We start from the raw sequence: 24947 nt of genomic DNA, 5'->3' as shown, positions 1-24947 counted from the left end.
AGTGTATGGTGCCCCATGATCATACTAATGTACACAGATATGATTTAACAAAAAAAATAAAAAAAAGAAAATTCATTTAAAAAAGTTTCCCACTTTGTTTGTAGACTCGCAACTTTCTCTTGGAATTCTGCCAGACTTGCTTTATATATTTCACCAAAATATATATGTACTACCAAAAAAAGTCTCTCAATAAATGAAAAATTAAAAACTAAAAAAAAAAAAATTCATAAAGGCGTGATTAATTATTTTACTAATAAGGATACCCTCTCACACAAATATACTCTACTAATTGGATCACCCGACTTCCTTTGTATCATCAGTGTAAAATCAGTAAGATAGAATAATTAAAGTTAAACATGACTGAGATGTTAACATGAAGTGCTCCTCTAAGTAAAGATTTGAATTCCAAGAAGCACTTGGAAAGTTGTGGAGTCACCAAATTCACCTCTGTCATTTCCCTAACAAGGACAGGGATGCCAAATCAGAGAACAATGGGAGGCAGAATGACAACAACAACAACAAAAGAAAATTACCTGTTGCAGCTGGTTTAACTTTAATCCTTTGTACTCCTTTTTTTGGAGTAGGAGGTTTTATGTCAGCATCGCGCACAGTGAGCTTTGAAACAAATTGTATCATAAGTAAAGCACAATTTCACACAATGTACAGCAAATAATTCCCTCACATGAAGGGAATTAGGAAACAACTACTTTATAGAAAAAAAAAAAAACAAAAAAAAACAATAATAACATTTGCAAAAAAAGCCAGCCATCTTTGTTCAAAGTAACCTGATCTGATTAACTAGTATCAATGCAACATATATCTCAGATGCCTGATCCTTCTGGAGAAAAGAAATGCCTCCCTGTGTTCTGCCCCAATCCAGCACTTCCTCCTCCTTCCTGTAATCTCTGGAGCTGCAGTAATCCAATCTTCTCTGTGTGTGCAAATTTCCTGAATGAATATTGTTACCTGATACTGAGGTTGTGTCTTAACATGCACTGAAAAACAAAGAGAACATAGAAATCAGTGTAAATGACAGTGTAAATGTAAATATGACAAAGCCAAACATACAGTGGAGGAGAGTTCCTATTGAGCTGAACCCCCAAGCTGGGCTTAGAAAAGAAATACTTTAGGTTTCGGGCTGCTTTTTCTCTCTTTTATTGGTGGATTGATTGATTTATGGGCAGACTGGAGCATAACAGACAAAAACTGAAGACAATAGGAATACAAGTTTAATATAATATACAGTTAAAACTTCAAAAGTGAGATTATGTTTCAAATGAAAATCACTCATATAGAAAAGTGCACATACAGAAGAGTGAAGAGTGGTCTTTATTTGAAGGAGCAAATCATGACCCAGAGAGCATAAAAGGCAAGGCCGATGGCAGAAGCTTACAGCATGCCTTTACTACAACCCAAAACATCATTTGTACAATAGGCTGCAATTAACTGCCAAGTTCTTCAGTTTGTGGATGTCATTTAAGAAGAAACACAGCTATGATGACAGTTCAGATGAAGGCATAGTCCATTTCTCATTAGAGAAAGGGTTCAATCGAAATGCATGGCTAGACCCTTGTAGAATAGCAGTTTTAAAAGTTTGATCTTTTCCACACCCACAAGAGACGCAAGTATACCAATATTTCTTAGGTCCTCTTACTTTTGTGCTGTTAATTTTCTTCCTCAATTCATATAAGAGGTTTGTGAGAAATTACATATACTGAGCTATCTATGGTGAACTATTTATCAAAAAGGAAACACTGAATGGCCATATAATTATTAGATCTTGGGTGGCTCCTGTGACTCAAAGGAGTAGGGCACTGGCCCCATATGCCAGAGGTGGCGGATTCAAACCAAGCCCTGGCCCTACAAACCACAAAAAAAAAAAAAAAAAAAAAGTTAAAATGTTTTTAAAAAAGAATTAATAGATGTTAATGAATTTTTATATTCAAAAATCACTAGAATATTCATTGAACATGGCATTAAATTTCATAAGAGGCAAAAATAAGCTTTTAGGCTTTTTTTAAATTTTCAGAATATTTGGGGATACATGTTTTGCTTGCATACTTTACTTTTATATAGATTGAATCAAATGCTAAGTGTACTGTTTCTAAAATTAGTGTGCTTGAAGATCGCACATTGAGGGAATTAGGAAACAACTACTTTCTAGGAAAAAAAATAACATTTGCAAAAAAAGCCAGCCATATTTGTTCAAAGTAACCTGATCTGATTAACTAGTATCAATGCAACATATATCTCAGCTGCCTGATCCTTCTGGAGAAAAGAAATGCCTCCCTGTGTTCTGCCCCAATCCAGCACTTCCTTCTTCCAGTAATCTCTGGAGCTGCAGTAATCCAATCTTCTCTGTGTGTGCAAATTTCCTGAAGCCACCTGAACTGAGTTCTGTCATGTTTGCTCATCATTAACTGAGAAATTACCTCGCTAAACTTCTTCCCTCTATGCCCACTCACAAGCCCTCTTCGTTTGCCAAAAAAAAATCTTGCAATCTGCCATCTGCATTCTTTTGATAGATTATTTCCACCACCTCTTTCCTCTTTATTTAGCAAAACATCATATATCTAGTGTTTCAATTTCTCTATCATTCAGTGTTATCCTCCAGCTAGAAAAATGCTCAGAAATAAGAACAAAATAATGCTTTCCCTTGATTCTAGGTTGGAAGTGCTCTTCAATGGCGCCTCCTTCACATTTCTCTACAGAGAACTCTACGCCCTAGTTATTCAGGGCGTTCTGAGGACCAACAGTACTGGAAACAAATGAGAATGCATTACAACTGTAGAATCATAAACCTGCTCAATCACGATGTGCATCTTTAACATGGTCCCCATTGATTTCTTAATGTTTGAGAATATCTGGTCTTTAAAGAGTATTAGTCCACATTTCTTTACCTAAAAATAGCCCTTGGAATACAGCCTCCAGTTTCTCCCAGTCACATATTCCACACTGAAATGGCATTTAAAATCACCATGTTTCTACTGGAATGTTACTGGGCTACAGCTTTCCTGACCTCTCCACGAATAACCCCATTGTCTTCTATCCACTTCCATAAAATTGAACCATATGCTATGAAGAAACATCACTTTATATGACATGAAATTGCATACACGTAACAGCTCCACACTCCATCAAACAGCTCTGCATGAACAGGGGCCTCAGCCCTTAATGGCTTCCAAACAGTGAGAAACACAGGGAGAACAAGGATGTTGGTGCTACTTGTCTCACTCATTTTGGCACTGGAAGCTCATTTTACTACATTCTTCCCACCTAACACTTTAATCTACCTTTTACTTAAGAAGTATTTTATTGGACCACCCTGACATTACATCCATCTGCTCCTTTTCTCTCCATGTACTCTCTGTACTGTCTGCTTTCCCAGTTCTTCATCCCCTTTTGTAAAGCTGTCCTCTTCCTGATTTCTTGCCTTTGCTCAGCTCTCGCACTATACTGAGATGGGACTAAAGATTCAGTTCCTTAAGTGATACTCTCGATTTCATCATCTGTTGCTGACACCTGAGAAGACATACAATTTATCACTGTTTTGCTTCATCTTTTCTTTTTTCTACCATACATATCTAAAATCCAAGATGGTTTTTGGTGCTCACGTTCTTCAACAAACATTATTTCACATGACATTTCCCGTAAGTTGCAGTGCTTACCCTTTACTTGTTTGGGTACTGTCTTGTATCCATTTGAATTGCCAGTCCAAGAAGAACCACTAAGATCCTCTTTGGTCAGATTCTCTGATAAATTCTGTTAAAATTAACATCAACATTGAGTTTAAAGTACTTTATAATTAAAATAAGTGGTGTCAACATTTCCTAATCATTTTTGTCAAAAATATTTGAATTATCTACTCTAAGATCAAAGTTTTTTAACCTTTAAAGAAAGAAGAATGTCTTGAAAACCAAAGCATTGCAGCTATACATATGCTCTCGAGATGAACCTTACCTTCCACTTGTGTATGGCTATTGATTCTGTAAATTGAGCATAGGCAGCCAAAGGAAACATATTCGAAGACAAAACATTAACTCATGTTATATAGCAACAAGGAACTTACTTCACCTTCCATAACATTACTTTGCATTCTCCACCAAACACAGATCAACATTGTGAAAAATATAATACATGGGATATCATACTTCTGGCATTACATCCTTAAAATATTTCTCACTCTAGAAATATGTCAGTGGTAACACTAGATACTGGCATAATGGGCAACTTGGGAGTACATCATGTCGAGTATGAGCTCAAAAATGTCAATGCTGCTTCATTTAGCTAAACAAGGCCCAGAAGACATCAAAATGTTTTGTGATAAAATATTTACTGATAGGAAAAATTGTTGAAGAAAAAGATATCATCTGATAAGAACAACTTGCCTTATGTTTATGTTTAAGTAAAAGCAAGTAAACAGGACATACACTGTGCAACTCCTTCCCAATTAGGAAACAACTTCAAGAAAGTATGGAAAGCCTTAATAAAGAGGGAAGGATGGAGGCGGAGCATGATGGCAGATGGGACGGACGTGTAGCCGACCTCTCCCAAGTCATCAGGTGAGAGGAAGAGTGGTCTGGACCTTTCCCACGCGTGGATTATTGATGTGGATGGACAGCTGGAGACACTCACCAAATTGGCAGATTGCTGTATATGAGGGGTAATTTAAAACCACAGACTGTTGTAGAGATTTTTCCCTGCTTGGCCATGCTGGCTGGCAGGCCCCTCCCTTACGGGGGACAGCAGCTTGCAATTACTGGCAAAACCCAACTTACGAAAATGTACTCCTGAGCTAAGGATGGCATCCGAAAGGAGAGCCACTCAAAACCACAGAGAGCTCGGCAACCCAATGGAAAATTGAAGGGAAGGGATACCGCCTGGGAAACAGACATTTTGAACTATCCAAAATGGCAGACGCCTTCCCCCTGAACAATAGGAGTGATTAAATAGACCAGAGCATCCCTGGTGGGGAATGTTGGAGGGGGCTGGCAGTTCAGGCTGCATGGCAAACTGGCAGGTGGCTGGACTCAAAAGTCCCAATTCAAAAGGGAGACTCTGAACCACAAAACTGAGAATAAGGTCCCTGAGCGCTCCACAGGACCTGTCAGCAGCCACGGGAGCCACCAGCAGCCAACACCCTTCCCCACAGCCGAATGCAGTCGCCAGTTTGGAGAAGAACATTGGAGCAGAGTGGAAAGATTTGTGAAGCGTGGACTGCTGCAAGGAGTTGGGAGGTCGGACAGGAGTGCAATCTGGAACAGAGCAGCTGAGGTTGCGCAATACTTAGGTGACAACCTTTGACCAAAACTCCAAAATGGTGATCGGCCAGATAGGGTGCTTACGTGGTAACAGTATAAACTGTGAATCAGGTATAAGCCTGGAAACTACTCACAGCGCCTCCTGGTGTCCAGAATGTATATTGCATTATAAATATTTTCCTACGAAAATTGATCCCTACATCATACATACAGATGTATATTTCTACATATGTACAAGAATAATATTTTTGTGATTGGTGCCTTTTTTTCTTTTTCTCTTTTTTTTTTTTGTTCTGTTTTTTTTCCTCACCATTTTCTTGGAGGAGCTATTATTATTTTTTATGATTTTTAGACATATTTTTATTTCCTTTTTTTCTAATTTTAATTTCTCCTTTCTTATTTATTTAACTTTTTTATGAACACCACTTTTTTCTTTTTTTTTCAATTATTTTACATTTAGCACTATTTTTATTGTAGTTTTTTGTTGCCGTTGTTGTGATTGTTGTCTGTATGTCTATCTATCTCTGTCTGTGCATCTACGGGCTCGTGTGTCTGGTAGCCTTTGTATATGTTTATGTGATCATTTGGTCTCAATGAGTTTCGTGTTACGACCTGCAATTCTGAGCTCCCAGCACTTCCCTCCACTCTCACTCTGAGGTCTGGAGGCCTGTCCCCCAGGAGTACAGAGTCTTGTGTGATTTCTCGAGGGGTGTGGACAGGACCTGGACTGCAGCTGGTCCGAGCTGATTCTGTGGCATGGGAGTGAGGAGACGATGGTCAGCTGAGAGGGAATCACGCCGAGGCGGCAGTGCCCCGAGGCACAGAGCAGCAGTCATCTTTAGCAACAAAAAGGCAAACCCCCAGATTTCCCAAAGCAACTCCCCCTGTCTCCCTGGGCAACCAAAGGAGGCCAGGCATCTTCTCAGATGGCAACCACCACAGAACAGATTTGGGACTGAAACACAGGCCCCATGAGTAAAGGGTTTGCCTGAGGCGGTACTGGCCTGGGTGGAACACGAGGACTAGAAAAAGCACGCGCAGAACAAGGAAACTCCCAGAGCGGGCTGACCAAGAGGACCACCCTACTGAGCATAAGACGCACCTGGCCCTCAGGGGATCATCAGCCTATAGACAAAGGAGGACAGGAGGCTAGAGCTGACAGCTGACCATGCTGCGAATAAAAACCTGCAGGAGTACAGACAGGGCCTGAGGCACAGGTTCTGGGAATTCAAATCAGCCCCTCCTCTGCAGAGGAATTTAGCTGGGACAGAAACAAACTCCAACAAGGTTGTTCTGTTAGGCCAGTAACATTAATCTAGGGCGCAGCTGGAACAAAGTGAACACCCCCCAGCCTCCATCAAGCGCCCGAGTTTGACAGGTCTCACCACCCCCTAATGGATAGAGGCAGAGAGCAGCGGCCTGGCTGAGCAGACACAGACATCCTTGTGATGTAGGTAGGTGCAAACCTCTGGAGTATCTGCTCACTGGAGACAACTGACTGGGTCACAGCCCTGCGGGGCTAGCAGTGACTGGGTGTGACAGAACTTCAAGATGGGGAAGAAGGTATCAAACTTCCCAGACTAATCTGTTTGCTGGGTGGGTCCTCCAGAATTCATGGAGCACCAGAGCAAGTCATATTTGAGTTGTCACCAGACCCCTGCGTTCCAGTTGCCAGAGACCTTTTAAACTCTCCCACCTGAGGCAGGTGCTGACTGACACAATTGATTTGGACCTTTTCAATTGAGCCAATTGCCTGAGGACTATTCAAATGGTGCCCTGGGTGTGTGGTTGTAAGAAAGTTTGATTTTCTTTTAAAATTCTTGCCTGTGGGGGGCAGGGTGACTTAATTGCTGGTAATACTCCACAGCTGATACTTCAACCCAGAGTAACTGTTTCACTAGGGGTGAACAGAGACCAGCTGAAAACAAGACAGAACCACTTAGCCCCACCACATCAAATAGATCCCCAACATCTCAGGCTGTAGCACTGCACGGGTCCTCGACAAGGCTCCAGAGGAAAAATCAAATGGTGTAAAGTAATCATGGGGCACAATTGGCGGAAAAATTCTGGTAACATGAATAACCGGAATAGATCAACAACTCCCAAAGGACAGATATGGCAGATGTAGCTGAAGATCCCATTGATAAACAGCTGGCTGAGATGTCAGAAATCAAATTCAGAATTTGGATTGCAAACAAGATTAATTGAATGGAGGATAATCTGGAATTAGAAATCCAAAGAGCAATTCAAAAGTCAGAATTAGAAATTTGAGGAGAAATTAAAACATTGTCTCAAGAATTTAATGAATTTAAAGACAAAACCACCAAAGATTTCCATGCACTGAAGCAAGCATTTGCAGCCCTCAAAGATCTGAAAAATACAGTAGAATCCCTCAGTAACAGAGTGGAGCAGGCAGAAGAAAGGATTTCTGACATTGAAGACAAGGTGTTTGAACACTCCCAAACTCTCAAAGAAGACGAGAAATGGAGAGCAAAAATGTATCATTCTCTCAGAGAGCTCTGGGATAATTTGAAGAAGGCTAAAATCCGCCTCATTGGAATCACTGAAAGTGATGAAGAGGTCTTGCAAGGCACAGAGGCCCTTCTCCATGAAATTATGAAAGAGAATTTTCAAGATATGTCAAGATATTCTGAAATCCAGATAGCAGACAGTTTCAGAACCCCAGCACAACTCAATCCAAACAAGATATCCCCCAGGCATGTCATAATTAACTTCACTAGTGTCAATATGAAGGCGAAAATAATGAAAGCAGCTAGATGCAAGAAATCTATTACCTACAAAGGGAAGAATATTAGAATGACGGAGGATGTCTCTGCTGAAACTTTTAAAGCCAGAAGAGGGTTGTCCTCGACCTTTAATTTCCTAAAGCAAAATAATTTTCAACCCCAGATCCTGTATCCATATAAACTGAGTTTCATTTATGATGGAGAAATTAAATCCTTTATGCCATTCATATGTTGAAGAAATTTGCCATGACCAAACCAGTACTCCAGGATATTCTCAGAACTATCCTCCATAGTGACACCCCAATCCTCTACCGAAAAAAGAACTCACTCAGAAACTTTGATCAAACTCCAACTTCCACAGTGGAGAAAGGACTAAAATTGTCCACTGGACTTTCAAAAAACTTGATACCCAATATTTTACCAGACATATCAATATTCTCCATTAATGTGAACAACTTAGTGTCCTCTAAAGAGGCACAGTACAGCTGACTGTATACAAAAACTCAGGCCAGATATTTGCTGCATATAAGTGTAACATCTTACCTTAAAAGATAAATATAGAGTCAGGGTGAAAGGATGGTCATCCATATTTCAGGCAAATGGTAATGAGAAAAAAGCAGGTGTTGCAATTCTATTTGCTGACACAATAGGCTTTAAACCAACAAAAGTAAAGAAAGATAAAAATGGTCACTACATATTTGTTAAGGGTAATGCTCAATATGATGAGATTCCAATTATGAATATTTATGCACACAACCAGAATGCTCCTCAATTTATAAGAGAAACTCTAAAAGACATGAGCAACTTGATTTCCTCAAGCTCCATAATAGTCGGAGATTTCAACACTCATTTGGCAGTGCTGGATAGATCCGCCATTAAGAAGCTGAGCAAAGAAATTTTAGATTTAAACCCAGCCATCCAACATTCGGATTTAGCAGACATCTAGAGAACATTTCATCCCAACAAAACTGAATACACATACTTTTCATTAGCCAATGGAACATACTCCAAAATCGATCACAGCTTAGGTCACAAGTCTAACCTAAGTAAATTTAAAGGAATATAACTTATTCCTTGCATCATATCGGACCACCGTGGCATAAAAGTTGAACTCAGTAACAACAGGAATCTGCACACTCATATAAAAAAAAATGGAAGTTAAATAACCTTATGCTGAATGATACCTGGGTCAGAGATGAGATTAAGAAGGAAATTGCCAAATTTTTGGAACAAAACAACAATGAAGACACAAACTGTAAGAACCTCTGGGATACTGCAAAGGCAGTCCTAAGACGGAAATTTATAGCACTGCAAGCCTTCCTCAAGAGAACGGAAAGAGAGGAAGTTAACAGCATAATGGGACATCTCAAGCAACTGGAAAAGGAAGAACATTCCAACCCCAAACCCAGTAGAAGAAAAGAAATAACCAAAATTAGAGCAGAATTAAATGAAATTGAAAACAAAAGAATTATATAACAGATCAATAAATCAAAAAGTTGTTTTTTGAAAATGTCAATAAAATAGATAAACATTTGGCTAACCTCACCAGCAAAAAAAGAGTAAAATCTCTAATTTCATCAATCAGAAACAACAAAGACGAAATAACAACAGACTCCTCGGAAATTCAAAAGATTTTAAAGAATATTATAAGAAACTTTATTCTCAGAAATATGAAAATCTGAAGGAAATTGACCAATACTTGGAAGCACTTCGTCTTCCAAGACTTAGCCAGAATCAAGTGGAACTGTTGAACATGCCAATATCAAGTTATGAAATAGCATCAACCATATGAGAGCTCCCTAAAAAGAAAAGCCTGGGACCAGATGGCTTCACGTCAGAATTCTACCAAAACTTTGAAGAGGAACTAGTACCTATGTTACCCAACCCGTTCCAAAACGTAGAAAAAGAAGGAAGACTACCCAACAAGTTCTACGAAGCAAACATCACCCTGATCCCCAAACCAGGAAAAGACCTAGCAAGAAAAGAAAATTATTCACCAATATCACTAATGAATATAGATGCAAAAATATTCAACAAGATCCTAACAAAGAGAATCCGGCAACATATCAAACAAATTATACATCATGAACAAGTCGGTTTTATCCCAGGGTCTCAAGGCTGGTTTAACATACATAAATCTATAAATATAATTCATTGTATGAACAAACTAAAAAACAAAGGCCACATGATTCTCTTAATTGATGCTGAAAAAAGCTTTTGACAATATCCAGCATCGTTTCATGATCAGAACACTTAAAAAAACTGGTATAGAAGGGACATTTCTTAAATTGATAGGGGCCATATACAGCAAACCCACAGCCAATATCATATCGAATGGAGTTAAACTGAAATTATTTCCACTCAGATCAGGAACTAGACAAGGCTGCCCATTGTCTCCACTGCTCTTTAACATTGTGATGGAAATTTTAGCCATCACAATTATGGAAGAAAAGGTGATCAAGGGTATCCATATAGGGTCAGAAGAGATCAAACTTACGCTTTTCACAGACGATATGATTGTATATATGAAAAACACCAGGGATTCTACTACAAAACTCTCAGAAGTGATCAAGGAATACAGCAGCATCTCAGGTTACAAAAATAACACTCATAAATCATTAGCCTTTATACATACCAACAATAGTCAAGCTGAAAAAACAGTTAATGACTCTATTCCATGCACAGTAGTGCCAAAGAACATGAAATATTTGGGAGTATATCTAACAAAAGACGAGAAAGATATCTATAAAGAGAACTATGAAACTCTAAGAAAAGAAACAGCTGAAAACATTAACAAATGGAAAAACATACCATGGTCATGGTTGGGAAGAATCAACATTGTTAAAATGTCCATACTACCCAAAGCAATATACAATTTTAATGCAATCCCTATTAAAGCCCCACTGTCATACTTTAAATATCTTGAAAAAATAATACTTAGTTTTATATGGAATCAAAAAAACCCTTGAATAGCCAAAACATTACTCAGAAATAAAAACAAAGCAAGAGGAATTACATTACCAGACCTCAGACTATACTATATATCGATAGTGATCAAAACAGCATGGTACTGTCACAAAAACAGATAAGTAGATGTCTGGAACAGAATAGAGAACCAAGAGGTGAATCCAGCCACTTACCATTATCTGATCTTTGACACGCCAGTTAAAAACATTCAGTGGAAAAAAGATTCCCTATTTAACAAATGGTGCTGGGTGAATTGGCTGGCAACCTGTAGAAGACTGAAACTGGACCCACACTTTTCACTATTAACTAAGATAGACTCTCACTGGATAAAAGGTTTAAACTTAAGACATGAGACGATAAAAATACTAGAAGAGAGTGCAGGGAAAACTCTTTAAGAAATCGGTCTGGGTGAGCATTTTATGAGGAGGACTCCCCAGGCAATTGAAGCAGCTTCAAAAATACACTACTGGGACCTGAACAATCTAAAAAGCTCTGCACAGCCAAGAACACAGTAAGTAAAGCAAGCAAACAGCCCTCAGAATGGGAGAAGATATTTGCAGGTTATGTCTCCGACAAAGGTTTAATAACCAGAATCCACAGAGAACTCAAACGTATAAGCAAGAGAAGAACAAGTGATCCCATCGCAGGCTGGGCAACGGACTTGAAGAGAAACTTCTCTGAAGAACACAGGGGCATGGCCTACAGACATATGAAAAAACGCTCATCACCTTTAATCATCAGAGAAATGCAAATCAAAACTACCTTGGGATACCATCTAACTCCAGTAAGATTAGCCCCTATCACAAAATCCAAAGACCAGAGATGTTGGCATAGATTTTGAGAAAAGGCAACACTTCTGCACTGCTGGTTGGAATGCAAATTAATACATTTCTTTAGGAAAGATGTTTGGAGAACCTTTAGAGATCTAAAAATAGACCTGCTATTCAATCCTATAATTCCTCTACTAGGTTTATAAGGTTTATACCCTGAAGACAAAAAATCACATTGTAACAAGGATATTTGTACCAGAATGTTTATTGCAGCCCAATTCCAATTGCTAAGTCATGGAAAAAGCCCAAGTGCCCATCGATGCATGAATGGAGTAACAAACTGTGGTATATGTACACCATGGAATATTATGCAGCCTTAAAGAAAGATGGAGACTTTACCTCTTTCATGTTTACGTGGATGGAGCTGGAACATGTTCTTCTCAGTAATGTATCTCAAGAATGGAAGAAAAAATATCCAATGTACTCAGCCCTACTATGAAACTAATTTTTGGCTTTCATATGAAAGCTATATCCCAGTTATAGCCTAAGAATATGGGGAATGGGGAGAGGCAGGGGAAGGAAGGAGGAAGATGGGCGGAGGGAGGGTGATAGGTGGGATTACACCCGTGGTGCATCTCACAAGGGTACTTGTGAAATTTAGTAAATGTAGAATGTAATTGTCTTAACACAATAACTAAGAAAATGCCAGGAAGGCTATGTTAACCAGTCTAATGAAAATGTGTCAAACTGTTCATAAAACCAATGTATGGTGCCCCATGATCACACTAATGTACACAGCTATGATTTAGTATTAATAACAAAAATTAAAAAACAATAAAAAATAATAAAATAAAAAAATCATTTACAAAAAAATAAAATAAAAAGTGAAGGATGAAAACAGAGAAGACATTTCTTAGAATCTCCTAAAGTGTTCTGCACACTTTCTTGTACATTTTCTTTTCTACACATTATACTAATGAACATAAAAATCATGATGAAGATAGTAACCCTCAGTTCTGTTTTCTGTTCATTGTAGGAGGTAAGAGTAAAATGGTGAATAAATGTGATTAACGAAACATACAAAATTGGAAAATCAGAATGGACCAGACAACTGACAAAGGAAAAAGCAGCAGTGGAAAGGGAACCATCTACCTCGTTTGGAACTTGCACTTTTTCTTTTTGGAAGGTGAGAGTTCTACCAGCCTTCCTCATTCTGATTAGTTTACATAATTTGCTCTATTGTTTGCTTCATAAACACATATGCTTTTGATGATCTGTCTCTAGGTGGTGGGGAGAAATACACATTTTCTGATTCAGGTTTCATGATTTATACTTCTTAGATTTGCTGAACTCATCTAATGCCTCACAAACATGTTCAGCATGTACTGTTTTTCCTTCATCATAAGTGCCCATAGCAGCAGAAGCAGTGTGCCCTTTTGCTTGAATGAGGCACACTTCATTTCTTTGCTGTTATCAAGTTACAAATTTTGCATCACTAGACTGAAGCATAGTTCTGACATCTATTTTCACATTAATGGTTTTGGGGTTCCCATTTCCTGCCACTTCTGTACGGAGACAGCTTTCAGCATAAGCTCCCACAAAGAAAGAATGATAATAGTCAGAACAAACCCAATAAAGCTGTGAGCATGGCCATTTTCTTGTCTGGCATAAAAGTTGGACAAGTATTTTCCCTGCTATTCTGAACTCTCAGTCCATCTTTTCCCCGGGCCTAGAAGTCTGGAAGTCTAACCCCTGCAGAGTCAGAGTTTCTGGTGGTTCTTTGCTAGGGCTGGGCTTTGTATGGGCCATGGGACAGGCGCGCTAAAAATGTGACATGAGAAGAAGTGGAGAGATACAAGGGGAGGAGGACTGGCCCAGTGCCACCAAGTACATAGTAGCGGCTGGCAGAGGCTTGGGGACCTATGTGGTGGAAAAGCAGCAGTGATGGTACCCTGCTCCCTCCATGGTAAAATTTTGGGAAGCCATCTCACCACTTCTATGGACCACTAGAAGGAGCCCAACCTTGCCCCACAGCGGTACCAGAGGAGGAGTGTGGCTGTGTGAGAGCTGCATTCTCTGAGGGAGTAAAACACACACTGAGTCAACCCCCAGCTTGGAGCAGACTCAGGGAAAACATGACCCAGTTTCCAATGAGCACCAAAGGGTGTCAGGATTCAGCTCCCTTTGTGTGCTGGTGGCAGAATGCAACGGCCTGGTTAAGGAATCATTGACTCCCCTTTGAATTTGGCAGGCGCAGAACCCTGGCACATTTGCTCATTGGAGGGAACTCGGCAACAGACCCTCAGGATTAACACTGACTGCTCATGGCAGATGTGAAAAGTGGGGAAGGAGTTCCAACCTCCCTGCACTAACTCATTTGCTGGGTAGGCCTTTCTGACTCCATGGAGTACCAGAACAAGTCATATTTGAACTGCCAGTGGACACCTGCTGTCTGCTTGTTTGAGACATTTTCAACTCTCCCACATGAACAGCGATTCTGCTGCCCAGGACAATTAGTTTAGAACTCCTACCTGGGGATGCTCCAAGGTTGAACCCTGGTAGGGTTGAAATGGGAGAGACTGATTCTCCTCTTCAAGTTGTTGCTGCTTGGGGGTGTGGTGTCTTAGTTGCTTTTATCTCTCCCCAGCTAAGATTTCAGACAAAAGCCACTGATTCCCTAGGACTGGATAAAGGCTGGCTGAATACAAAACAGAGCCACCTAGCCCCATCACACCTACCATGTCCCCAGACTCTCAGGATGCACGATGGAAAGAGACCTTTGTAAAGCTGTAGGGAAAAAAGCCACAGTCACTAATTCCAACTTTTTCATAAAGGGATGGTGAACTACAACTCAGGGATCCCTCAAACCATTTTCACTTTAGCAGCTTCTCCAGTCAAAATGTGAAAAATAACCATTGGCTGGTGTGGCGCCTGTGGCTCCAGGACAAGTATATGCAGTATATGCTGGCTCCATGTACTGGAGGTGGCAGGTTCAAAACTGGCCATGGGCAAAAACTGCAAAAAAAAAAAAAAAAAAAATCATTGGGCAGAACCAGTGGAAATACTCTGGTAATATGAATACTCAGAGTAGATTAACAACCCCTTGGAATGACAAAAAAGACACAATAGAATATGCCATTCATAAACAAATGGTTGAAATGTCAGAAAAGGAATTCACAATATGGATGGCAAATAAGATTAACAGAATGGAACGACAGTTGGAATTAGAAATACAAGGAGTAGTTCAAAAGTTGTCTCAAGAAATCAATGAATTCAAAGACAAAATATGCAATGATTTAGACATAAGGAGGACAAAAAATGAAGACCTCAATGAACTGAGAAATACAGTAGAATCCCTCAGTAATACAGTGAAGCAGGCAGAAGGAAGGATCTCCAAAGTTGAATAGAAAGCTTTTGAAGGCTCTAAAACACTCCAAGAGGCAGAGAAGTAGAGAGCAAAAATGGATCACTTGGTGAGAGGGTTGTGGGACCACTTCAGAAGACCAAACATTCACCTAATGGGAATTCCTGAAGGTGAAGTGGATAATTCCAAATTATATCCTCTACTCCAAGATATAACGGAGGATAATTTGCCAAGCATGACAAAAGATACAGAAATTCAGATAGTAGATAGTGTCAGAACACCAGCACAACTCAATCCAAATAAAGCATCTTCTGGACATGTTGTAATTAACTATACCCAAGTAAACATGAAGGAGAGAATTCTGCAAGCAGCCAGACATAACAAAAGTATAACCTACAAGGGGAAGAATATTAGAATGGCTGTAGATATCTCTGTTGAAAATTTTCAAGCCACAAGAGGATGGTCATTCACCTTCAATCTCTGAAAAGAAAAGAACTTTCAGCCCAGGATCCTGTATCCAGCTAAACTGAGTTTCATTTGTGATGGAGGAATCAAATACCTCTCCTGCATACACATGTGGAAGAAATTTGCCATAACTAAACCAGCTATCCAGGAAATTCTCAGACTCATCCTCCATCATGATCAGCTTAATGGTCTACCACTAAAGTAAATTCACCCAGAAAATGAATAAAACCTAATATCCACAATGGTGAAATGATTGAAAATATCCACTGTGGGGGAGGAGGCAAGATGGCTGATTGGAACCAGATTTCCACAGAGGCACCCGTCCAGAAGGAGAGTCAAAGGACAGAAGTTTAGCAAGTAAGCTGATGGTTTAGAGCTGAGCCAAAAGGGAAGACTAAAGAGCACATATCAAAGCATCCCTTCTACAAGCAAGCAAGCAGAGTTCATAGCTCTTCCTATTTTATCCCATGGGAGAGACACTCTATAAACCAGAACTCCTTCCCAAGAGAGGACTCACTAGTGTGCCATGGCACTCTCTCTCCAGGCATAAAACTGAACATAGACTCTACCTGCAATTCTGAACTTCCAGCACTCCCCTCCACTCTCATGCTGTGGTCTGGAAGCCTGTCTCCCATGGAGTCCAGATTCTTGGGCATTTTCTCGAGAGGTGTGGACAGGGTGTGGGCTGTTACAAGTCTGTGCTGAAATGGAGGCATGGGTGGAAACTGGGGACTGTGGATCATGGGAGCCATACAGGAGAGAGAGAGATGGCGTTCCACATGGCAGCCCAGCAGCTGCAGTGGTGGGATCAATAGGGCTTATGCCCCTGGTGATGTTTTGGAGAAACATTTTCCACCTCTCTTAGCAAGCAGAGGCAGCTGGGCCTCTGCTCTGGTGGCGGCCATGGGTGAAACAGATGTGGGATTGACACACAGGCCCCCTGAGCAAAGGATATGCCTGAGGTGATACCTGCCTTGGAGTGGCATGGCAGGAACAGAGAATAGAATCCACGTGCATGCAGAGACGGCACACTCCTAGGGCAGAGCTGAGTCAGAAATGCTACATTTGTGAGCCCAAGATGCAAGTGTTCCCCAGGAGCTTAGCCAGGACGAAAGCAGGCAGGGCAACAGCATCAGCCCATGGAAGGGCTGAAACTGAGAGTCATTTATGAGCTCTAAGTGAACCCGCCCCATCATAGAGTGCAGTGTAGTCAGAGATGCCAGCTACATGAGTATAGGTGCAGCAGCAACAACACAGGGTGGGACTGAGCCATAGTTTCTGTGAACTCAAATAATGCCTGGCCCATAGAGCAATAAAGCCAGGACAAAATGCAAATTCTGTGAGAATTGAGTTGTCTCAAGAATTCAATTAATTAAAAGACAAATCAACAAAGTTTTGACACATTGAGGCAAGAATTTGAAGCCCTCAAAGATCTGAGAAATACAGTAGAATCCCTCAGTAACAGAATGGAGCAGGCAGAAGAAAGGATTTCTGACAATGAAGACAAAGCTTTTGAATGCTTCCAAATGCTCAACGTGGAAGAGAAAGGGAGAGCAAAAATGGATCATTCTCTCAGAGAGGTCTGGGACACTTCAAAGCAAACTAACATTTGCCTTATAGGAATTCCTGAAGGGGATGAGGTTGCTTTGAAAGCCCCAAGATGCTCTTCTGCAAGAGATAATCGAGGAGAACTTACCAAACATGGCAAGAGATTCTGAAATTAAGAAAGAAGACAGTTTCAGAACCCCAGCATGACTCAACCCAAATATAGCATCACCCAGGCACATAATAATTAACTTTGCCAAAATTAACATGAAGGAGAAAATTCTGCAAGCAGCCAGATGTCAGACAGCCATAACCTACAAGGGGGAAAATATTCGAATGAATTCAGATCTCTCTACTGAAACTTTTCAAGCTAGAAGAGGATGGTCATCAACCTTTAACCTCCTAACACAAAATAACTTTCAACCCAGGATCCTGTATCCAGCTAAACTGAGGTTCATTTATGATGGAGAAGTTAAATACTTTAATGACATTCACATGTTGAAGAAATTTTCCATAAAGAAACCACCTCTCCAGGATATTCTCAATCCTATCCTCTATAGTGACCAGCACAATCCTCTACCAGCAAAGTCAACTCACTCAGAAACTTTTGATCAAAATCCAACTTCCACTGTTGCAAAAGGATTAAAAATGCCTACTGGACTTTAAAAAAATTGATACCCAAAATACTACCAGGCTTATCAATATTCTCAATTAATGTGAATGGCTAAAATTGTCCTCTAAAGAGGCACAGTTTTGCTGACTGGATATACAAATTTAAGTCATATATCTGCTGCATATAAGAATCTCAATTTACCTTAAGAGATAAATATAGACTCAGGGTGAAGGGATGGTCATCTATAATGCAGGCAACCCTGAATAGCCAAGACATTACTCAGAAATAAAGACAAAGCAGTAGCAATCAGCCTACCAGACTTCAGTCTATACTATAAATCTATAGTGATCAAAACAGCATGATAGTGGCACAAAAATACCAAGGTAAATGTATAGAACAGAATAGATAACCAAGAGATTAAGCCGGACACTTACTATCATTCGATCTTTGATAAGCGTATCAAAAACATAAATAGGGAAAACATTCCCTATTCAACAAATGGTACTGGGTGAATTGGCTGGCGACTTGTAGAAGACAGAAACAGGACCCTCATCTTTCACCATTAACAAAAATTGATTCTCATTGGATAAACGGTTTAAACTTAAGACAAAAAAATATAAAAATACTATTAGCGGCGACAGGGAAAACACTTGAAAAAATTGGCCTGGAAGAATATGCTATGAGGAGGACCCCAGTGCCCAGGCAATTGAAGTAACACCAAAAATATATTACAGGGATCTGATAAAACGAAAAAACATCTGCACAGCAAAGAACAAAGTAAGTAAAGCAAGCACACGGTCCTCAGAATGGGAGAAGATTTTTTCAGGTTATGTTTCCAACAACGATTTGATAATTAGATTAAACAGAAAACCCAAATTAATTAGTAAGTTAAGAACTATTGATCACATTTCATTTTAGGCAAGAGAGTTGAACAGAAGCTTCTCTGAAGAAAATAGGCGCATGGCCTACAGACACATGAAAAACTGCTCATCATCTTTAATCATCAGAGAAATACAAATCAAAACCACTTTGAGACATCATCTAACTCCAGGAAGAGTAGCCCACATCACAAAATCACAAAACTACAGATTTTGGTGTGGATGTGGACAGAAGGGAACATTTCTGCACTGCTGGTGGGAATGCAGTCTAATATGTCCCTTTTAGAAAGAGGTTTGGAGAACACTTAGGATATTAAAAGTAGACCTACCATTTGATCCTGCTATGCCTCTGCTAGGAATAAATCCAGATGACCAATCATCATTTTACGACAAACATATTTGCACCAGAATGTTTATTACAGCCCAGTTCATGATTGCCCAGTCATGAAAGAAGCGCAAGTGCCCATAGCCCCTGAATGAAGTAACAAATTGTGGTATATGTATACCATGGAATATTGTGCAGCCATAAAAAGATGGAGACTTTGCCCCTTTTATGTTCACATGATGGAGTTTGAACATATTTTTCTTAGTAACATATCTCAAGAATCTAAGAAAAACTATACTCAGTACTGTTATGAAACAAATATATAATCCCCCATACTTTTATATGAATGATGAATCACAACTATAGCCCAGAATGAAAGAGGGAAGACGGGGGAGAATAGGGGAAGGGGGAAGCTGTGTGAAGAGAAGGTAAACAGTGGGACATCACCTATAGTGCATATCACAAGGGTACATGTCAAATCTTTTAAGAGTAGAGTATAAATGTCTTAACACAACAAATAATTAAAGTGAATCCTATGTTAACCAGTTTGAAATAAGCATTCCAAATTGTGTCTAATATCAGCACCTTGTATCCCATAAAAGGAGTAATGTACAGTTATGATTCAATAAAAAAATTATGATATAAAAATAAGAACTTCATAAAAAAAAAAACTCTCAGTGTCCCTTCATTTCGACAATAACTTCTGACTTCCTTGCTTGTTTTTGTGTTTGTATTATCTTCACATTTCTACTCACCTGTGTCAAATGCATGCCGAGTGTCCGTGTGCATTGTTAGCATTTTTACAGTATACCTTTTTCTTTCATTTAAATGAACTTTAGGAGGTGAGTAGAGATTATACTTCAGGAACACAAAGTAGGCATGAGATGGGACATATTTTTGTCACTGAGGCCTTTTTATTGAGAAAATGCCTCAAATACTAAAGAGTGGACACTCCAGGTACATCTTTCCCCTCACAGTCTGGTATACTATTTGTTACATTAGATGGTGAATTTTCAGAACTTTGCTCCTTCCTTACACTAACTCAACTAAAGGACAAGCAGAAATTTTGTATTATTCACAGTTTTAACCATAACTCTGTTTCAACTCATTTCTCAGGTGTTTTTATTTACTTCCCCATTCCACTTTGCCTTGTTTGATGCACAGTTGCTTATACTTTTGAACGCAAGGAAGTTCTGAAAGTACAGATACATTCTATCAGTCCTCATTCATTCCTAGTCAGGAGACATGTTTCCATATGCAAACATGTGTAGTACCCATTCAAAGAACCCCTAAAGGCCCCTGTCTCATCCTGAGTTCCCCACACATCTAAACCCCCTCTTGGGTTAATTCCCAAAACAGGTTTCAGAATAGAACAGGAAGTTCCCTTAGTGCCCAAAGATTCCTAGACACAGGTAAAACAACGGTTTAACTTACCACAACCCCCTAGCAATGGCTAAACAATGATGGAAAACTTACTCAAGTAAAATTTCCCAATCCAAGTTTATCCCCATGCCAGCTGCCAGAATGTAACCCCGTGACTTACTGTAACCAGTGCCAAACCCCTGACTCACTGTAACCCCACCCTTGTGAAAACCGACATGCTGTTGCCCCCCTGAGCCAACTCTGTAACCCCGCCCCTGAGGTAACCACCTGCCATGTTTGGCTTTTGTTTTTGCTTGGCTTGCCACATAGCACAAAAATGGTATAAAAATCAGCTTGATCCTCGCCTTGGGGCCGTTTGCCATTTGGACAAAAACAGGCCTGCGCGGGTGTAATAAATCACTATCTGATTTATACCTAGAGTGGGTATACCTGAGTCTTTCTTCAGGTAGCATGAGTACAACACATGCACTATTAACGTGCTTATTTCCGTTCTGTGTTTAAAAATTGATAACTGAAACCTGGGAAATTTTACATTATCACAAGACAAAATCAGTAGCAATCAGAAAGAAAAGCCAATTCTCAAATGTGAATTTAAATGATATAGCACAATATGACAGTGCTATTTTCTGAAACAGACTGTCGGCTTAAGCCCACATTTAATATTTTCTAATGTCCTCATAAGACAGTGAGTGAAGGAACCTTGGTACCGTTTAATAATTTCCAGAAACTATGTCAGTTACAACTTGCTGCTGTACCCTCACATCAAAGTCCCTTTCTTCAAGGTCGGATTTCCTACATAGGCACAGTCTAATGACCTAATTCCCTCTCTCAGCACACACACTGAACTGAGTTAGAGGCCACAAGGTGGAAGAAACACTCTACCTGGCACGACTGATGTGCAGTATAAAAACTACATTACGGTTTGGTACATTGGGAATGATGACTCTTTGAACATGAGTCCAACTCAGTGGTCATCATGATGAAATTGCTTGTAATTTCTCTTGCTTAGTAATATGATTCTGTACTTGGCATTACCGTCCTTATCATGTAAGGTTACAAAACTGAAGAGCCAGAAAAACACCAAAATCGTCTGCCTGGATTCCAAGGACAAAGATTAGCTGTAAGTCACTCTTTACTTTAGGAAGGTTTAAGTTTTATAACTAGTTAAAAAAAAACTGTTTAAAATTGAAAGATGGAGACTTTACCTCTTTCATGTTTACATGGATGGAGCTGGAACATATTCTTCTTAGTAAAGTATCCCAAGAATGGAAGAAAAAATATCCAATGTACACAGCCCTACTATGAAACTAATTTGGGACTCTCACATGAAAGCTATAACCCAACTACAACTTAACAATAGGGGGAAGTGGGAAAGGGGGGGGTGGGTAGAGGGAGGGGAATCGGTGGGATCACACCTGTGGTGCATATTACAGGGGTATTTGCGAAACTTGGTAAATGTAGAATATAAATGTTTTGGCACAGTAACTGAGATAACGCCGGAAAGGCTATGTTAACCACTGGGATAAAAATGTGTCAAATGGTTTATGAAGTGAGTGTATGATGCCCCATAATCATATCATTGTATACACTTATGATTTAATAAAAAAAAAATAAAATAAAAAAAAAAATAAAATTAAATATTAGCTAACCGCATATGAATTCTAAAATGCCATTCCAGTAGGAAATGTCCCTTGGACTACGTCACATCATTCATGTAAAGAAAACAACATTAAACCAGGAACTTAAATTTAAATTTGTTGATACCTGTGGCTGGTTATTTTCACTTCCTTTAGGTTCTTCTTCCTCTTTCACTGATTTTGATAAAATTTTGTGTCCTGTAAATTTCATATATTAAGTTAAATGACATTGCTTAGAATGTGATAAAATCTCTCAGCTTTATAAAAATGTATACAAACCTACATTTATTTTTATCTTATAAATTGAGAGTTTAGATGAAGTTAAGTCTTTAGCAAACTATATACCTCTTTAAAAATTACTCCTAATCATCTAATACTTGAAAAACCACTCAGAAGGGGCTGCTAGATGTCACCAGGTAGAAGGCATATGAAGATCACAGATTCACTCACAAATTCTTCCATACAACATAAATGACAAAGCCATCATAAACAAAGAAAATTTTATCAATCCAGAAAAACATATCAAGTAACCTATGTACTCCTGTCTACCTCCTATTAGAACCTTCAACGCGTTGCACATGTTAATCATCAAGTTGTTGTTACTTTTTATACCTTCATCAGTGTATGCCTGTTGATATATATGTGAAATGCTTTCTGCTCATATGCTGACAATCTTCTTTCCTTTTTTTTTTTTTTTTTTTTTTTTTTTACACAGATTGCTACGTGAGGACTCCATTCATTATGGCTCTTTCCATGGATAAACAGGCATATCCTCCCTCAGTAAGGCCTCAATACTCCAAGGATTTCTCCTTTGCAACTTCCCCACCTCAACTGTAAGTTATTTATTTCCATTTCTATTCCCCAGATCTCAAGGCTCACAATATTCCATAGCATCATTGGCAAACAGTTTTTACCTATTTTACTTGATAATTATGGAATGCAGTTAAAGGAAAATGAATAAGATGCATCAAGGTTGGCATTTCCAGAGCTCATGTGTTAGCTGAGAAGGAAAGGGTGAGATGAGCAAGGTGAAAAGTTGGAGAGGCCAAGAAAAAATGAGAGCAGGACGGGATGGAGTACCCTGCGGCCTACAGATTAGGTGTACTCTGTATCCTCTAGCTTTCCCATCTTAATATGTCTTCCTCCACTCATTCAGAAGCCTTGTAAGATACATCTAAGTAATTATGCACATTCACTCTAAATATGACATATTTATAAAAAAGGAAACAAATTGATTCACCTCATCATTATAACATATTAACTAATTTTTACATTTAAAAATCAGTGTCATATTCATTGAAAATATTAAGAAAAGTCATGGAATGGGCTCTATAAATTTATGGTTTTTGACTTTATTTTCTGTGGGGATATTACATTAATCTCTTTCTGATTTTAGAAAACACCTATTTTAATAAAGAATATTTTTAAAAATGACCAGTGTTTTTATATTCAAGTTAATCTATTTTTATGAATTAATATACATATAGCACATAGCTCTGATGCCTAACACTTACAGGAGGAGAAATGCATTGCTGCTATAGCCCCACAGATTCACCATTCCCCACAATTTTTTTTTTCTCCCAAAATGTTCCTTGAATATCTAGACTGGAGAATTCAAACAGAAATAGTTTCAAATACCGGATCCTATCCTTCCAAATTCCACGTTATAATTCTAGCACACTCTCTTGCTTCCAGTGATCTCTGTGGCAGAAGTAATCTTAATCTTCTGTGTAAATGCAAATTTCTTGAATCGATACAAGAGCATTCTCTCGGTTTTCTTCATCATTAACTGCAACCTTACGGGTATAACTTATTCCTTCCCTCTTTCCCTGCTCATGAACCTTTTTTTCGGATCTCTCGTCACCATTCTTTTCAGGGATCATTTATGCCACTTATTTCCTCTTCAATTAGTAGTAACAGTTCATATCTATAATTTGGAATTGTTCACTTTTTTCTTTATCCCATCTGGCTAGGAACATGTTCAGAAATACATGTAAAAGCAAAATAATGCCCTCCTTTGATCCTTCTGTTGGAGATGTTCTCCAATAGCTCTTCCTATATATTTCTCTACAGGGATGTCTATAGTCTTGTTACTTAGTGTGGTCCAAGAATCCGCAGCATTGGAGTCACCTGAGAACATATTAGAAACACAGAGTCCCGAGGGAGCAGTAGCTCGACCCTGTAATCCCAGCACTCTGGGAGGCGAAGGCAGGTGGATGCTTGTGCTCTGGAGTTTAGGACTAGCCTGAGCAAGAATAAAATCCCATCTGTAAAAATTGTCTTTTACAGGAAAATACAATTCTTACCTTCTACTTGTGCATTTACTCTGTTTTTTTCTTCTTGATTGGCATCCTGAGATGAATGACTAAGATCCTTCTCTGAAAGAGTCTCTGAAATACTCTGTTAAAGTTAATATCAATATGAGTTAAGTTAAAAATAATAAGTTACATCAATATTTGCTAATCATTTTCTTCAAAAACAACTGAATTTTTTTTGGTAAAAGCAATTACATATAAAACTAAGAGAAACATGTATTGAAAGCCAAAACACTTCAATACAGAACTTCATATATGCTGTCTAGCTCAAGCTCATCTTTTATGTGCATATCGGTGTGTAAACACAGCATGAAAGGCCAAAATGAATCATATTCACAAAAAATATGAACTCGTGCATGTTTCAACATGGAACAAGCTTGAAAATAACCGATTACTTTGTACTCACCACAAGGAATAAGAGAACTTTTTTTAAAAACAAAATACACTTGCTCTAATACTTACCGATTACACACATAAAATATTTCTCAATGGAATTTTAGCATGAAAATTTGACACACAGAATTCTAATAAACTTTGTATATGTCATATTGGGCATAAACTGAACATTCATTTTTATTTCATATTAACATAAGTGTACCTAAACAGAACATTTCTGAAGCTGCTTTATTTAGGTAAACAAAAGGTTAGAAAAATCTAAAATATGTTTTGTAGAGTTT

The 24947-nt window shown here is 38.9% G+C and overlaps 1 protein-coding gene across 1 annotated transcript in view; it reads right to left on the bottom strand.

Annotated features, from left to right (window-relative positions):
* The window catches only part of LOC128579414 (ankyrin repeat domain-containing protein 36B-like), a 171198-nt gene that overhangs the window by 105704 nt on the left and 40547 nt on the right, over positions 1 to 24947 (bottom strand). Inside the window, exons 9-11 of the mRNA XM_053581525.1 lie at positions 24262 to 24355; positions 967 to 995; positions 534 to 615 (exon numbers count right to left, since the gene is read on the bottom strand). Of these exons, the coding sequence (XP_053437500.1) occupies positions 534 to 615; positions 967 to 995; positions 24262 to 24355 (205 nt within the window). The remainder of the gene's footprint in view (positions 1 to 533; positions 616 to 966; positions 996 to 24261; positions 24356 to 24947) is intronic.

This window comes from Nycticebus coucang, unplaced genomic scaffold, assembly GCF_027406575.1.
Source record: "Nycticebus coucang isolate mNycCou1 unplaced genomic scaffold, mNycCou1.pri scaffold_53, whole genome shotgun sequence".
NCBI classification, from domain to species: domain Eukaryota; kingdom Metazoa; phylum Chordata; class Mammalia; order Primates; family Lorisidae; genus Nycticebus; species Nycticebus coucang.
This window is presented reverse-complemented; position numbering and strand designations above follow the sequence as displayed.